This window comes from Cyprinus carpio, chromosome B2, assembly GCF_018340385.1.
Source record: "Cyprinus carpio isolate SPL01 chromosome B2, ASM1834038v1, whole genome shotgun sequence".
Classification (NCBI taxonomy): domain Eukaryota; kingdom Metazoa; phylum Chordata; class Actinopteri; order Cypriniformes; family Cyprinidae; genus Cyprinus; species Cyprinus carpio.
The window spans coordinates 6440375-6458757 of record NC_056598.1 but is presented as its reverse complement, the minus strand read 5'-3'; the positions used below and the strand labels follow the sequence as shown (position 1 = coordinate 6458757).

The 18383-nt window shown below is 37.1% G+C and overlaps 1 protein-coding gene across 1 annotated transcript in view; it reads left to right on the top strand.

Annotated features, from left to right (window-relative positions):
• The first annotated feature begins 96 nt into the window (after positions 1–96).
• Positions 97–18383, top strand: part of LOC109107726 (structural maintenance of chromosomes protein 6-like) — a 49912-nt gene continuing 31625 nt past the window's right edge. The window contains exons 1-13 of the mRNA XM_019120954.2: positions 97–177; positions 5251–5385; positions 5514–5631; positions 8845–8950; positions 9035–9171; positions 11216–11277; positions 11374–11454; positions 11537–11638; positions 11810–11929; positions 12308–12406; positions 13716–13862; positions 15495–15583; positions 15684–15791. Of these exons, the coding sequence (XP_018976499.2) occupies positions 5254–5385; positions 5514–5631; positions 8845–8950; positions 9035–9171; positions 11216–11277; positions 11374–11454; positions 11537–11638; positions 11810–11929; positions 12308–12406; positions 13716–13862; positions 15495–15583; positions 15684–15791 (1301 nt within the window). The 5' untranslated portion in view covers positions 97–177; positions 5251–5253. The remainder of the gene's footprint in view (positions 178–5250; positions 5386–5513; positions 5632–8844; positions 8951–9034; positions 9172–11215; positions 11278–11373; positions 11455–11536; positions 11639–11809; positions 11930–12307; positions 12407–13715; positions 13863–15494; positions 15584–15683; positions 15792–18383) is intronic.

Here is an 18383-nt window from a genome sequence, read left to right as displayed (position 1 = left end):
TATGACACTCATTTGTGGTTTAATTCATGTATTAGGATGTTTTTGAAAATACATTCATTTTTCAAACACCTTCTGAGAGTTAGCTGATTGGTGGAGACAAGCTGGAAGTGTGACGCCATCGCGCTCTGAGCAGTCAAAGGCAAAGCGCGCGAGGAGCAGGAGGGTAACGGTATACTGGTATGTTGCGTCTGTTTCACACATGCGATTTTTGACATAAAACTTGACATAAAAACACCATAATCACTAATATATAGCTTCCGCTTGTCTGGTTTACATGTCCGCAGTGGTTTTCAGGAACTAATGGTATCAGCTTTTAAAGCCTGTCGCCTGTCCGTTAACATTTCAGCAGAAAGCGAATTTCAAAGTGACATTAGTTTTTATAAAACCTCAGTTAATATTGCACCTGCTCAGTATCTCACAGTAAATTCGCTGTATTAAAGTTTTCGAAGTTGCCTCTATAGCGATGTCTCAAGTGGTTTCGGTTTCATGCTTTGATTTCATTTGATTTAACGTTACGTTTCATTTTGCGCTCAAACTGTCTGTTAGTAACCTATAATAAACTAACTATTTATGTTAAATTGTGTTACTGAATATCTGATATTTCGTTATACGACGTGCGAAAGAGCATAACGATTTTCTGTGTGAACGGCTGTGATTGCATCAGTTATGTCACCTTAACACCTTAACTTTAGTGCTCTTGTCTTGGTTTTTGTGAGTTTTGTCAAGTCTGTGAGACAAGGACAGCTCAATGTCAAATCAAAACCAGAACAATGGCAAAACACGCCAGTCTTATGCTTTTCAGATTTCCTCTTTTTCTTCTTTTTTCATTTGTGGGCTTACCTTATGATGCAAGTAACTGCAAAAAAACATGTAATGATTCTACTTACACTATTTCATCTGTAAATTTGCCGAGTTATACTCAGAACCACTGTTGATTTGTCTGTTTTCCTAAAAGATACAGTTGTGCTCATAAGTTTACATACCCCTTGCAGAATGTGCAAAATAAGAGGGATCATGAAAATTGCATGTTATTTGTTTTATTTAGTACTGTCCTGAATAAGCTATTTCATATAACAGATGTTTACATTACTCCACAAGACAAAACAATAACTGAATTTATAAAAATGACCCCATTCAAAAGTTTACATACCCTTGAATCTTAATTTTGTGATAGTTGTTCATGAGTCCCTTGTTGGTCCTGAACAGTTCTTCAGGAAAATCCTCCAGCTCCTGCACATTCTTTGGTTTTCCAGCATCTTCTGCATATTTGAACCCTTTCCAACATTGACTGTATGATTCTGAAATCCATCTTTTAACACTGTTGATGACAATTGAGGGACTCTTGCATAACTGTAGAGTGAGGGAGCTATGACGTCACTCTGTAGGCGGATCAGCTGTTAGCATGACACTGCTTCCCTTGACAAAAAGCCTATAGAATTTTCCCATAGGCTTTTGGATTATCACAAAAAATAAGCTCTGTGTTCAACCATAGTTTTGTCCATCAAGATAATATAACTTAAATGAATTTTGAAGCCTAAATAAAAGCAGCAGAACTTAAAAGCTAAACTTATGCTATAAACAAACTACAGCACTACGGTCGCTCGCCTTCAGCGTCACCACCACCACGCTTCCCACAACTTTTTCAAACTTATTTTTAACGTGTTCAGTGAAAAGGATTTACTCTGTATATGAATTTTAATCCACGCTACATGAACCTTTTCATATAAACTGGAATAAATACAAAACTTGAGCCAAACTAAAACTAAAATGAGACATTAATAATAAATAGTATAGTGAATAAATGAAATAATCATAACTAAAGGACATATGAAAGCACATATTTCTGTACATTTCAAAATAAGGTGCATTAAAAGTCAAATAATTCTTGATTAATATGCAGGGGTGCACATAATTTTTTCAGCCTGGTTTTCAAAAGAACCTGGAGATTTGGTTTGGTCCTCACACTGCATATAGCATGACCCATTAAATATAACTATAAAAAATTAATTAATAATAGTTATAATATTATTGCACTTTATTTATTTAGTTTTTTAAAATAAAATAATAAATAATAATGTGTGATAATATTATTTAAAATAAAAGATAGGCCTAGTATTAAATACAAATACAATTATTTTATAGTAAACTTAAAAATAAAATGCTAATATTTACTACTACTTTCTTTGTTTGCCTCTTTAAGAAGAATCGCTTTATGTATTCCCCAATTGTAAGTCTCTTTGGATAAAAGCATCTACAAATAAATAAATAAAAGCCTTTTCATCATTTTCAAACTTAAAATCAGTAGGCTTTTATTTTGTCGGGTTGCCGGCAAGTATGTATACACGCTTCCAAATTTAGTGTTGCTGCTGATTAAAGAGCGTCAGTGAATGAATGTCACTGTTTTGCATTGTGCTTTGTGCTTTGAAAATGGCATGGGATAGCCTAGATTCAAGCTTTCAGTTTGAAAAGAAATCTTATATAGTACAGTTTGTCGATCTAAAATGGTAATTGTGTATGAAAAGCCATGTCAGTACGCAAATGCACTGTCAGAACTTATTTATATAGCGCATTTTTTATTTTGGTCGCGCATGCCGGACCTGCAGACCACTTATGTGCATCCCTGTTAATATGAATATTTTGATTAAAAATGTGTCTCCATGAACTATTCAATAAAATTCTAGTGCATTTAATCTATTAAATAAGACAGAGTGAACAAGTTTTTGGATATTGTAAGATTAAATTTATTTTAGTGAATAAAGTACCACGTTTCAGCTTTGTTAGGGTGTAGGGATCGACCGATATGCATTTTTCAGGGCCGATGCCGATACCGATTATTACAGATCAAGGAGACCGATAACCGATATTTTGAACCGATATGTGTCTTGTGTAAAAATGAAAATTAATGTCAAAATTAAGAATAAAAAAGGCCTCTGACAAAGACTCTCTTTAAATTATTTTAACACATCTTTAATTCTGAGGACTGTTCATAGTAACAACATTAATATTAATAATAACAACAAACATAAAAAGTGCTGGGAGCATCCATCAGCAGCATTCTGTAAACTAAGTAAAACTTGCATCCATCAGCACCATCCTATAAACAAAGTAAAACTTAAAGCAAATTTAAACAGCAACAAATGAACAAATAATGGAAAATAAATGTAATCTCTCTCTCTCTCTCTCTCTCTCTATATATATATATATATATATATATATATGTGTGTGTGTGTGTGTGTGTGTGTGTGTGTGTGTGTGTGTGTGTGTTATATTTAGCATTTTATTTGCAACCCAGAATTGCATTAAAATCACACACAACCCATATTGTAATAGTGTTTTTTTTTATTTTTGATGTGTAAAATGCTTGTTTGACTGTTTATCACGGCGATACAAACTAGGAAGTATACAGGACAGCGTCATCCAGAAACGTGCAATGTGAGATTATTGACAATTTACGTTATTAGCATAGGGTTATTAGCAGGGTGCTATTTGTGAAATAAACAAAGGGGGGGATGCTTTTGAAAAAATTTTATGAAATGTTTTTAATACGACGGAAATTGTATTTAGTGTGATCTCAGTTTAATAAAAACATTGTAAGCCTACGTTAGGCCTATTAATTGTAATTATTTAATGTCCACAGTTATTCAAACAACAAATTACATCGAGAAAGCGAGCAAAGAACACAACGGAGCTTTTTGAAACGCTGAATCAGTTAAACCATTGCTTCACAAAATGATTCACTGTTTCGATGCGCTTCAATCGGATCGCGTATCGCGAATCATTTGATTCAGATCTGGACGTCAGAGCGGGTTTGCATGATGTTTTTATCCCCACCGGGGATAAAAGTTATTCAACAGAGGCAGGGATGCATAGACCAGAAGGGGGGAAATCCCCCCATCCCCCCCGGCAAATCGCACCCTGGTTATTAGTCAAATGAGAGAGCGCGGCCGCGGAGATAACTAAATCATGAATAGGGAGCTTGCGTCGCGTCAGGGCATCAGAGCTCGCGCTTGATGCCCTTTCAGCTCTTCAAAATTGCATAATGGTAATTCTGAATCTGTATGATAAATTATTTTGCAATCATGTTAAAATAAAGCAACATTTCTCCAAATATGCGCAATTTATTTGACTAAGAGCCCCAACGGAACGGACGCTGTTCAGTGAAGCTATGTGAACAACACCAAAAAAACCCGCAGCAGACGTGAGTGAATTCATTCGTGTTGATAATCTATTCACAATATAACGTTAAGTTGGCCGAATGGTGAGAGAAGTAGGTTTTAGTTTCACTATCTCAGCACTGATGTGATGATCCGTTAAAGCATATCACTGCAATGACGGACAGATCGCGCATTTCAAAATAAAATGGTTTTATCGCCAAATCGGTTTTGAAAATGGCCGATGCCGATAACAATAAAAATGCTTAATATCGGCACCGATAATCGGCCACGCCGATAATCGGTCGACCCCTAATATAAACTCAGAATATAAACTCTGAATTGCAAGGTAAAAAGTCACAATTACCCTTTTGTCTTCTGTGGCTGAAACAGCAAGTGAGAAATAGTTTGGAGATATACATTTGGAATTGCAAGTAAAAAAAAAAAAAAAAAAGTCAAAATGAGTTTATACCTCACAATTCTCTTTTTTTTTCTCAGAATTGAAAGGAACAAAGTGAATTGTGAGATAAAAAGTGCAATTGCCTTTTTAATTTTCTTTCTTGAAGAAAATGGGTTTATTTATTATAGATCTTTTGTCTGTGCATATGTTTATTTTTATTTAATTATTTATTTATTTATTATTTTTAATCAAAATGTCATAACTGGACCGTTCTCTGGTGATACATGCAGGAATTCTCCAGTCATTTAGTCTGCCTAAACCCGTCCGCATGAACTCGCATTCATCAGCATCCATATTTGGGTGCAGTGCCCACGTTTCAAAATCCAATCAACAGCCGATGCCTCAAGCTTAGTCTCTGCCCTGCATTTGTACTTTTCTGATCATAGGTTACACTCAGATCTAATACAAAATAAAAGATCTGTTTCAACTTTAAGTGGTTAGATTGATCTAATAAGATTTGGTGTTAATTTTTTTTTAAGCTAAAACTAGAGACTTTATTTGCAACAAGACAAGGAATACATACAAATGTACAAATTCCCACTTGTTGTTTAACCTCCTATTAAGTGACGTGGCAGTGTAATGACAATAAAGGATATAAATGTGTGTATATTGCAAAAGATAAAGGTTTAATGTTTGTAGGAGATGTCGAAGAGAAAGAGCAGTAATTCAGGGCAGGCGCCTGATAAGAGAAGCCAGTTGTCTCAACCCGAGGCCTCTGAAGAGGATGAAACGGGCTACTTCAGTTCAGGAGAGGGCTTGAGCACATCACAGAGTGTAAGACTTGTGCAGCTGCTAATTTTTGCTGTAAAATACTTTATGTGTAATACCTTTTGCATATTCTACATAGACTTTTGCTTGAGACGTCCCCATACACGATCTACTGTATGTATGTGTGTTTTCAGGTCACAGGTGAAGTGGGCATCATAGAGAGTATCTCTCTAAGGAACTTCATGTGTCACTCGATGCTTGGTCCTTTTGCATTTGGTCCAAACGTCAACTTTGTTGTAGGAAACAATGGAAGTAAGTCCTTCTCCATATTTAATTTTTAGTTGCATGAAAATAGATTTTTCTGTGCGGTGTAAATTAGGGCTGGGCAATTTTGCAAAAAATTTAAATCTTGATTTTCCAGAATGTTTGACCGATTCCCGTTTTTTTTTTTTATGATTTTTAACTAGTAAACTTGAAAATGATTGCACACGAAAACGCAAGGCTGTTGTTTTCAGATTGATCCACTCTGGGACCCGAATTAAAAAAAATATCAGTTTCACACTCCCAAAACGCCGGATCCATCTGGACAAAATGCCGATACGATACAACATTTTTAGGTATACAGCTAAACGCGCCTCCGTGTGGATTGGGCCTAAGTTTGAACCTTGATCAACTGACAGCATTTCATTGTTTGAAATAAACTAATTTAAGGAACAGTTCAACTAGGGCTGGGCGACATAGCTTAAAAATTTATCAACAATATAATATTTCATATCCTTTCAGTATCGATAATTATTTAAATTTTTTATAACCTTTTGTAAAACAAAGAGCAATAGATTTTTTTTTAACCACTATATTTTTAAATTAAAGGGATAGTTCACTCAAAAATGAAAATATGCGGATGAAAATGAAATCATACGTGGATGCTGTTCTGGCGGATGACGCAGCACATATGCATAGCCCGCGTACCTCTGAGATATGCTAGTATCACAAGTTTATTTATAGAAGCAAAGGAAGCAAAGTTTCCTTACTTTAGCGAAGGAAAACCAGTCTCCTCTTGATTTATATCGAAATCCTCTGACATTTTTCTTTCCAAATCCTCGGTTTGTACTTCTAATTCGTGACCGGCATTTTGTCTTGTTCTATCTCTGCATTCGTCACTAATCACGCAACACCGACATACTACAACATCTGCTGGAACGGATTCCGTGAATGACAGATAACGGAAGTGATAGAAAAGTATTAATTACATTTGAAATATGGATATTTTTCTTACAAAAACGCATGGATTAACTACAGAAGACCTTTATTCACCCCCCGGATTCTTATGAATGCTCGCACTTTATTTGACAACTTTTGGACAGTTCAACTGTCACACCCGCTTAGAGCGCATAGATAGATCTTGGAATAGCCAAGACAGTTTTTTAATATAACTCAGATTGCATTCGTATGAAAGAAGAAAGTCATAAACACCTAGGATGACTTGACGGTGAGTAAAACACAAGCTAATTTTCATTTTTGGCTGAACTAACCCTTTAACCCAATTTATTGAGACACACAACAAATATTTTTTTGTTTTAACAGTCAAACACACAATAAAAATTTTATTGTGAATGATGCAGTGAAAGAACACACTCTAAATGCGCACTTGCACTAGACTTCATAATGTAAGCGTACACTCTGTAGGGGTGTTTTAAATGGTATTTTTTTCAAAATACTCGATAATGTGAAATGGCACATTGTTAAAACAACAATTACGATATTATAGCAGATGATATATATCACACACCCCTAACAGATTTGGAGAAATTTAGCATTACCAAGGCTCTAGACTCATCCTGCCCACTGGTCGCTCTTTTGCTCTTTTATCATAGTTTATAGTCATATGGTAACGAAAGTGTTAAACATTCAACCCGTTCTTTTTCATCAGTATTATTTGTGGTTTGAATTTTTGCGTATTCGAAATCTTGGTGTCACGCTTTACAAAAAATATATAATTGTCTGTTTTACTTATATGTATGCACCTTTTACTTTTTAAGAATAAAACAAACGATTGATTCATTAATTATTCTTAATTAAAACCACAAAAACAATAAAAAAGTAGGCTATAATGACAAACTAGCTTACATAACGTTTATTAACAAAAGTGAATAAGATGAGGCTTGGCATACACCACATGCTATATTATATACCAACCATAGGTGCTGATCCTGTGGGTGCTCGGGGGCTCGAGTACCTATGGGAAATCCTATTCACTATCATATTGGCGAAACCGATCTGGCAAACTATCCAGTTAATATTTGTGTTTGCTCTCTGGAAAGCATCAAAATGTTTATTTGCATCGTGTTTTCTGCAGTACTGAGCATTGTAGCCAATCGCAGACATATCTGTTGATCTCTTGAACGCAATTTGCTGTTTAAGTTGGAATCCACTCACCGCTCAAATGCTAGAATCCAGTGCTTAGTTTTCCAAGAATCCTCATTACAAAAAAACTTCCTGAGATCGCAATGAACTAAGACAAGGAACAGCTTTTTAGTGATTATAAAAGGAGTGCTCTTTATGTGCTTTCAAGGCTATATTATCCATTTAGATTTGAATATATGTTTTTTGTTTTTCGGCCACATACACGCTTCAAAAAGATTCGGTAATGACATCCACAGTGGGATTCACGCTTGAAAGAGCAATGGATGGGACAAAAATATACACGAACATTTATGTGCATTGAGGCTAGAGCACACTCACTCATTTCCAAAGCACCCTCAGTATTTAATTCTGGAACCGGGCCTGGATAAAACTGTGTTTGAGCAGTTTTCATTATCAGTAGGCCTAGCTCATATTTAGGCGATCGCACAGAGTTTTATGTGGCAGTAGACTAGGCTTTATGCTTAAAAGTCTGAAAAATTAGCAGGATATTTGTTAATTTCCTTCGGGAAAATCTCAATACAGTTAGAGTGAACAATAATGCAATTTTTATTAATATTTTAAATAATGCAAACAATAATTTGGTTTTATTTAGTGTGAATCTCTGGTTTCAACAGCTCTGATATGATATGCAGCTGGCCAGTGTTAACTTTATTTTAATCGAAACACAAAACATTATTTACCCCGTTTGCATCTGTGAGGCATCCGTTACACATTTTCCCTGTGATAACGTCAGTATTTATAACCTGATATTTATGACTATCGAATGTCTGACTACTTGAGTCTTGTATTTTGCGGTCCATGTGTTTCTATTCGCAAACTGAATTCATCAAGCACACCATCGCATGGAGAAAAAGCCTTGAAAAACAAACACCAAGTATAGGCCTAGTATAACACTGAGTAATGAGCCCTTATCATTTGCTCAACCAATTATATTTGGTTGATAATGACAATAAAATAAATAAATAAACTTTTTAAAGACTACAATAAGAAGAAAACATTTCAAGGGACACAGTTTTGTGACAGTTGTTACTGCTTGTTATCAATGCTGACAAAGTTTTTATGGTTTTATTTATAGTTATTTCATGTATGTTTGTGTGTTAGGTGGAAAAAGTGCCGTGCTGACAGCTCTGGTTGTAGCCCTGGGTGTTAAAGCTCACACCACGAACAGAGGCTCCTTTATCAAAGGATTTGTGAAGGAAGGAGAGCGGTACGACACACCTATCCAGATTTCTGAGTGTAATCACAGTCTATTTATAGTCTCTCACACTGTTTTTGTTTCTGGAATGTTTAGTTTTGCAGATGTGTCCATCACTCTGAGGAACAGGGGTCGAGATGCGTATAAGCCAGAAGTGTTTGGCCAGTCCATCATCGTAGATCACTGTATCTCCAGCGAGGGAATGGAGACATATAATCTAAGAAGTAAAGCAGGTATACTTACAAATACAGAACCATCTCACCTTTGATTTGCTTGCAAATTAGATCTGTTCTCAAGGACATTTTTTTTCAATATCCGAAGTATTCCCAGACTGCAGATTTTAACTTTTTTTTTTTTTTGATGGGGATGGAGATTAGATACAATATCTGTCTCTGTCATTTTCTCCACTGTGCTTGCGTTAAAGCAGCCAAGTGAATGAAGAGTGAAGCGCCTCTTCATTCATCAGAGCCTCTTCAGAGGCCATCTTCAGATGATCATTACTACATCCAACAACAAAACACCTCAATTGCTTAGGAGACATTCTTGTCTACACCTGATCTGGCGTCGAAACAATGGCAGACTGTTTACATCTCACTCAGGGCGGGTCTAAGGTAAAACCCCAGTATCAACCAGCAATCATGAGAGCGGCCTGGGTCTGTGTGACATCACACAGCCAAGAATCTGTGAACAGCTTGATCTGACAAAGGGGTTAATATTTATGGGGATTTAAAAAAAACTTTTTTTATCATTATTGGGTGGTTGTGTACACACACTGCCAAGACACATTTCAGTTCAAACAACATGTAAAAATGATTTTTGCATCCAATGACCCCTTTAAAACTTTATGAACTGTAATCTCTAGCTTCTGCTAACTGGTGTAAGCGCATTCACGAGAGAGTGGAGTTCCAGCGGATGATGTAGCCGTAGCATAAACTCCGTTGAGAAGTGACGAATGCAGAAGCCCAGAGGAGAGAGCAAAACGTAGAAGTACCAAACAAAGATTTGTCAAGAAAAAATGTTGGACTATTTCGATAAAAGTCCAGAGGAGACTGGTTTTCCCTTGCTGTAAACAAAACTTGATTCTCGCAAGACAAGCATATTTTTTTGTGTGCTAATTTTGTACAAATTAATTTATAGCAATTAAATCTTGACATGGCAGTTTATATTTACATTTAATACTGATTCATATAACAATTTCAGTTGAAATGGTTATTCTTTTGTTTAGTTTAAACTGAACTTTTCAGCGCCATACTTTTTTAGCTCCTAAAAATGTTACTTTGACACGTTCCAAAATAATATCCGTGTCTGTGCTCTCGTGACAGAAGGCACGTGAAGATTTTCTGAAGCGCTTGCAATTAAAGCCAGCATTTAATTCTTTCCTGATGTGTAATCGACAGCCAGTTGAGTCAGATGTGCTCATATGCACAGCATATGTGGCATCTGTGGTGCTCCGCTGCTTTTACTTAAAGGGATCCTTTTATGCTTTTTCACTTTTTCAACTTTAGTTAGTCTGTAATGTTGCTGTTTGAGCATAAAAGATCTGCAAAGTTACAAAGCTCAAAGTCCATTTCAAAAGGAGATATTTTATTTAACAGAAATCATTTTTCAAAAACTACAACGAACGACTCGTTTGGACTACAACGCATATTTTACGAGATTTGTGTTATCACAGATATCGACGAATGGGAGGAGACCTGGTTGAGCTGCACTAGAGAAGGCAACAAGTGTTATATCACTATGTCTGAGACATGCTAGCTATCCCAAGCAGATGAATTTGTTAGTGGTTACAATCATCCGGGTTTAAATTGCTTCTCAAATTGGTTTCATTTTGACGCAATATTTACACTGAAGCTCACAGGTGGCTATGGTAAGGGGCATGACATTTCCCGACCAGGCGCCGAGTGCTGCCAATCACAACACACACTGGCCCAGCTAACCAATCACAGCACATCTCATATTTCAGAAGACAGGCCTTCATTTGAAAGAGGAACTATTCGAGCCGTTCATGCCAGACTGGGGAGAGAGGTGTTATAATAATGTAAAATATGTGAAAAATAATGTGTTTTTCACTGCAGAAAACACACTGTGGTTGGTACAAACCATGTTTATACTCTTTCGTAAACCTTTAATTGGTGCATAGATTTGTTCATGGGGTTTGAGGATGAGGGCAAGTCACACAACCTGTCCATGGTGACATCTGCCTAATTTGGTTTGCTTCTACCACATGAGAGATGAGTTAGCACAAAAATCTGACAATTTGATTTGCCTGTCTCCCAGGTCACTTGGTGTCATCAAAAAAGGAAGAACTGATCTCCATTTTGGATCACTTTAACATCCAGGTATGGCTAAAGATCCTCTCAATTCTCTAAATGTTTGCTAACAAAAATATTTAAATGATCTGTTTTGATTTATCTATTTATTTTTTTCATACTCAGGTGGACAATCCAGTCTCTGTCCTAACTCAGGAAATGAGTAAAGACATCCTCCACTCCAATGGAAAGGGCGACAAATATGAAGTGAGACTTTGTGTGTGTTTGTGCATTTGTCTCTCTCATAACAAATACACACTTGAAATTTGCTTCGCTCTTTTTGCTTTAGTTTTTCTTGAAAGCCACTCGACTTGATCAGATGAAAGAAGATTTGACCTGCATCATGAAGACCAAGACCATGACCCAGAATACAGTGGAGAAGCACAGGGAGGTGAGTGCTGAAATAATCACATTTACATAGTGGTTTATGTAACTGAACCGAAATTATGTATTGGCTGGAGCATCAGTATCTGATTGGATTGATAGACTAGAAGCTCTTTAAGAAGGCAGTTTAGTTTTCTTTCACTCTCTGATTTCTGGCACACCATTTCTTCTCTCACAGACTCTACAAGAGCTAAAGAGAAAGTACCATGAGAAAGAAGAGCGCTATAAAAGTCTGGCTTCACTTGATGAAATGCAGAAGAAGTTGGATGAGCTGAAGAATCAGATGGCCTGGGCTCTGGTTAGGAATCACTGCCACCGTAACATGAGCTGTGACTGCATGGCTCAAATCAAAATGAACACAATTTCCTAATCAGATTTTATAACTTTCATATTATTATCATATAATCTTTGTAAAGGTAGACTGTGGTTTTTATACTTTTAAGGGCACCTTTCTGTTGAGTTGCACGAAATGCACAGCCTGATTGACAAACAAATGGATTTTTTTAAAGATTCAGTCAGAATGACTCAGAATTCATCTGTTTTAATCAACTCATTCACTGATTGAACCTGAATCATAAATTATTTATAGTTCCCATCTCTAGAAGATCACATGCTTCAAATATCTCACAACCAAAGATTGTGACCTAATATTGAAATGTATGTCCATGTACATCAGGTGGCGGAGGTGGAGCAGGAGGTGAAGCCAATGAGAGAACGAATCACAGCTGAAGAGAAGTCAACTGTCAAATATGACCAGAAGGTGGAAGAGTGGGAGGTGACTGAATATTATCTGGAGTTTCTGTGGTCCAGTTTCCTCTTGTGTTCATGAAAACACGCATTTGACTACAGGATAGTTTGAGCCAGATTTCAGCTTTTCCTGCCTTAGTAGGCGTTTTTGGTTAGAATGAGACTGATGTTTAAAAATATTTTTTTTTCTCCACAGCTTAGGGGCAGGTTTAGCAGAAATACATTATTCCACAGTAGGGCTGTAAAAAATCGAATTTCGAATATTCTTCGATTTTAAAATAAAAATCCCCATTATTAGCCTTATCAGTGGCACACGGGACATGATGTCGATGAAAGTGTCGTTGCATTTTAATGTTTTTCATAGCTTATCAAGTTGAACCCACCAGATGCAGCGCTGCTATGTACACAAAAAAGTTAGATTAAGTAACAATGAGAAGGGAAGGCAAAAAAATAGGCAATGAGTATTGATGTTATTATGCCGTTGATGGACTGTTGCACAACACCTGGCAGCCATGTTTGCGCTTGCTGAGGTTTCTCCTCCTAGCAGATGTGGGAGTTTGTTCTTGATGTAGACTGGGATGAAAAAAATTCAAGTAATTGGACAACAGTCAAACTCTTGTATTGAAAACAAAACAAAACAAAAAAAATTTTAAAAATGATTTTCAAATAACCTACTACAAAGTGCTTAAAACAAAAGTTGAATAACTTTTAAAGATTAGATGCTGCTAACCAATCAATTTCTTTATCAGACATGCTCAAGAGTTGCTTAAAAACAGCCAATTGGATTGAAACGGACAATTTTGCTTTGTTTTCATCTAATTTTTACAATAAGATTATTTGTCAACACATGACCAATTTATAATTGCAATGGCATGATTTGGGTTTTTTAGCTTTTTTACTGCACTAGAATACACAATCAGGTTTGGCACACCATGATTGATAACAATCGTTTTGATAACAATGAGAAATCCAATGAAGAAAAACAGCTACAGTTATGCAGCTTATGGACATTAATGGGTTCATGGAAAGTGTGACGATTATTAGGATTTATTTATTTATTCCATATGGCATAGATAGGCCATTTGCTAGGGCACTGAAAACAAAAATTTGCTTTGGTCACAGTAGATCATGACTTTAACTCCATTGATATTCTAGCTTCCTTACTGCCATCTTTCAGCAACCCTCAAAGCTTTTTGCGGTTATTACAGAGCTCTGTTGGGATATGCACAGCCAGCAGCCCTAGATATTTTATTGAAGAAAATACTTAGTGAAAATCTAATCATGTTTGATTCACAGTAATCTGCCGTGTGTCTATTTGGGGTTTTGCTTGTTTGTAGGGGAAAGTTCAGGAGGCCAACAGGATATTGGGACAGTTGCAGGATCAGCTGGAGGGTGTGACGCAGCGGATGCAGCAGCTGCAGCCACAGTGCGCTGAACTGAAGAGCCGAGCACAGGCACGCAACCGAGATCTCAAAGCCGCTGAGGTGCGCAATCACAACACCATAAAGGTCGTTTCACACTGAGCGTGATGCAAAAAAGTGAGGCGAATCGCAAACGAACGTTGCTTTCACATCAAGCGCAAAATGATTGATCGCCTTCTGCTAATTCACACCTGCATGCTAGGGAGTGCCGACCAACAATGTCTTTTCCTTCAGATATGTATCTCATATATGGATTTAACATCGTCCACTGCTCAATATACAGCATTAAATTAATATAGCTAAATAAAGTTTGATTTTACGCCAGAAACACAAACTATCTATAATGCTTACAATAATACATATTAAAATATAAATAGAAGTACAATTAGCATGAAGCCACATTTGAAAATGTATGTCATTATTAGTGTATATGCTTAAAACCCACTTTAAATCATCATCTAGTGCTTGTAATAACTGTGGTTGATTTTGATTCTATAATAGACAGCCATGCACTCTTTGTAGGCTTGTTTAATGTTTAATAACGCCACACTGCTTATCGTCATAAACATCCTTTATTGTTATAAAAAATACCATTTGCTGTATACAACACACATACAAAAAATATATTGCCATAATCATATGTCTATATGCTTTGATATTTCACATGTAGAAAAATGTTTCACTTGATTTTTTTAATACGGAAGATCTAAAGAGTAAAAGTGCACTGACTCAACACTCGCACACGTGGATGAAAACGGACACTCCAGATCACATAATTCAGTGGAGAATTAATATTAACTATATTAAGAACATGTGAGAATAAATTTGTTTTCAGATACCAAAGATAACAAGAACTCGGCATCCACTCTCCTCTCTCAGGATACTCTTCTTCTGTGTTTGTTCACACTGGTTTTCGAAACAGCGCCACCACTCTTGCCTTTTTGTGCAACAGCTGTTTGTGTGCAAGCATCCGTAGGAATCTGTTGTTTTGTTCCAGTGTGTCATTGCGTCCAATATTTGTTTTGCTTTTTCTTGCTCAGTGTGGAAAGGCCATAAGCAGGGAAATTGGAAACTTTGGGCAACAGTTTTACTAACAGCTTGTGCCAGCGCAAACCGTCTTTTGCTGTTAAAATTTTACTGTCAGGTTTTACTAAAGACACGCAGTGATGAATTAGTGCTGAAAAGGCATGGACACATTTATTTATATGCAACATGTTTTACTAATGTTTGTGCTCATCAAATTACTGCCATTTGTTTAACGCCCAAAAAAAGCATGTCTTAAACTATTTTGCACTTGAAATGGCTGCAATTATTGCTGCTAGAGGAGGCACCGCAGAGAACAGAGAGCGCGTGATAGAAGGGAGAGGATTTTTTCCACAAGTATTAATTTAATTTTGAATGCCAGAAGAACACATTATCCAAACATATTGTTCGCCAAGACATGTTATTTCTAATTTGCTTCAGGAAATAAAAGACAACTTGGAACCAGGACTGTCCTTAGGGGGGTGCAACTGGTGCCTTCCCACCGGGCCCTGCGCTTGATTAATTTGCACGTTGTTAGTAAATCACCCGCAGAAATTTCCCCTACCATCACGCTGTTTTGGAATTGCACTCTCCTGCTAATTTGGCCGGTAAAACTGGCCCTTTATATTCTCAATTCTCAGTGCTTTTTGTTTTTCATTTTTCTTGGTTTAGGCTGCTCTTCATCGTAAAAAGACTAACTTGAGAGACCTTGAAAAGGATAAAGATCAGCTTAACAAGCGGATCCGAGAACTCGAACACAGGTACTCCAAAAGTCTACAGAAACTAAACAACGTTACGTAACATTATCCTTGTATCATTTCCAGCTGTTTCATTATGACCCAACCCCTCCTCTCTGTCCAGCATAAGTCAGACGAACTCAGCTGACACTCATGCTCATGTGGAGAACTTGAATCACATTCAGGCTGAGCTGGAACAACTACTAGCTGAAGACAGACTGGGTCAAGTGAGGTTAGTAGAGTTGTTGGTAAAGGTTTTTTCTATACACAGGGATCCCACTATGATTAGGGCTATCGTGATTCGTCAATTCTATTTGCGTATTAAATTTTTAAAAAATTCCCGATTTTATTTTGCCCGCTTCGACAAACTGGCAGTATAACGGAAGTGGCGCATTCCACTGACGAGAATCTATGAAATGCATTATTAGACTGTTTTCCAAGGCTGCGTGATATATTAACCCATTTAAAAATCATAATTAAGCATACTGTTATTGTGAATTCACAAACGCTGTCATTCAATTAAATAAATGTATGCGATGCAGGTTTTATACTGTATATGCTCTTTAATTATTTACATCCGTGTAGGTAACATGCGTGCTTGTCAGAGTGGCTCCATTCAGTTAAAGGTGCTGTATGTAGGATTAACACCAAGTGGTTGAACTAGGTATTGCAGTCCAAATTCAAAATGTTGGAGAGGGTTTTTTCACCCGGTCCCTCATCCTTAGACTTCAGGCACAGGCAGGTTGCCTGATTGACGACACCAACAGGAAAGAGCGCACTTGATGATGAATGAAATGAAATATGCTGTGTTTTCCGCCAACTGGCAACCCGGGGTGCCGAAATACAATTGGGTAAACTGGCAGTGGGCGGGTTTCACAAACCAAAACAAAGATTGACATTCCGGCCCGGAACGTACATTTTCAATGGAGAATAACTGACTGTAGCATTATTTTTCAAATAAACAAGTATGTTAACTTAGCATGTTTCTTAAATATCTGCAAACATATTATGGTACTTTTATGCTTTAGTAGAGTCAAATCTTACATACAGCACATTTAATGCTACCCCACACTAACTGTTATCATTTACATTTAATAATTTAGATTTGTATAGCACCGCCCAAATGTTCACGCAAAGAAAGAAGGCATAACTTTGATTTTCACTGTTGCCGCTGCCACCATGTTGTGGAGATGCTGTGTGTTTCATTGTGAAAGTGAAACTACTTTGTTTGGTCTTCCAAAAGAGGACACAACTAGAAATCAGTTGTTAACCCTTTAAAGTGCATTGTAACCACGCGGTTGACCTTTTTTTGTGATCAAATTACTGTAATTAAAACTCGCCAAACCCTGTTTTTGGCCGTTTCTCCTTAAACCTCTCATTAAATAGAGTGTGTAATGGCAATTATATCCACTGGGTGACACTGCAGCAAAAATATATTGTTGCTGAAAAGCCGAGACAAAACCAGGAATGTATTGACGTGATGCCTCTCTTCAAACACTAGCTGCAAGTAACGTCAAAAATTAAAAAACTATTTAATCGGATTTCATGTTCTAGACCTCCTAACAGTAAATTTAGTTAAATGGCAGAAACATGGTGATAAAATGTATATCTGTTTTTACCTTAGAAAATGTGCTCGACCCCTCGGTTGAGTTGCCCAGTTAGGGTAAAATGAACTGAATCCTAGCTACACTCAGCAACGCGATCATAACTCGGAATAGCACTGCACAAGATCATAGATGAAGTTGTTCCTTGTCTGAACAAAAAACAGTGTTTTGTTGCATATCACAGAATATCATATCAATAATTTGTTCTATTATATTTATATTATATTACATTGAATATTTGCCTTTTACCTTACATTTTATACAGGTTGTCACTACGTAGATCCATTATTGATTATTTGCATTATTTGTAATGTAATTTAATTATTACACTGAACAAAATTATAAACGCAACACTTTTGTTTTTGCCGCCATTATTTACGAGCTGAACTTAAAGATCTAAGACTTTTTCTATGTACACAAAAGGCCTATTTCTCTCAAATATTGTTCACAATTCTGTCTAAATCTGTGTTAGTGAACACTTCTCCTTTGCCGAGATAATCCATCAACCTCACAGGTGTGGCATATCAAGATGCTGATTAGACAGCATGATTATTGCACAGGTGTGCCTTAGGCTGGCCACAATAAAATGCCACTCTAAAATGTGCAGTTTTACTGTATTGGGGGGTCAGGGGGGTCCGAAAACCAGTCAGTATCTGGTGTGACCACCATTTGCCTCATGCAGTGCAACACATCTCCTTCGCATAGAGTTGATCGGGTTGTTGATTGTGGCCTGTGGAATGTTGGTCCACTCCTCTTCAATGGCTGTGTGAAGCTGTTGGATATTGGGAGCAACTGGAACACGCTGTCGTATACGCCAATCCAGAGCATCCCAAACATGCTCAGTGGGTGATAGTCCGGTGAGAATGCTGGCCATGCAAGAACTGGGATGTTTTCAGCTTCCAGGAATTGTGTACAGATCCTTGCAACATGGGGTCGTGCATTATCATGCTGCAACATGAGGTGATGGTCGTGAATGAATGGCACAACCATGGGCCTCAGGATCTCATCACGGTATCTCTGTGCATTCAAAATGCCATCAATAAAATGCACCTGTGTTCGTTGTCAATAACATACGCCTGCCCATACCATAACCCCACCGCCACCATGGGCCACTCGATCCACAACATTGACATCAGCACACCGCTCACCCACATGACGCCATACACACTGTCTGCCATCTGCCCTGTACAGTGAAAACCGGGATTCATCCGTGAAGAAAC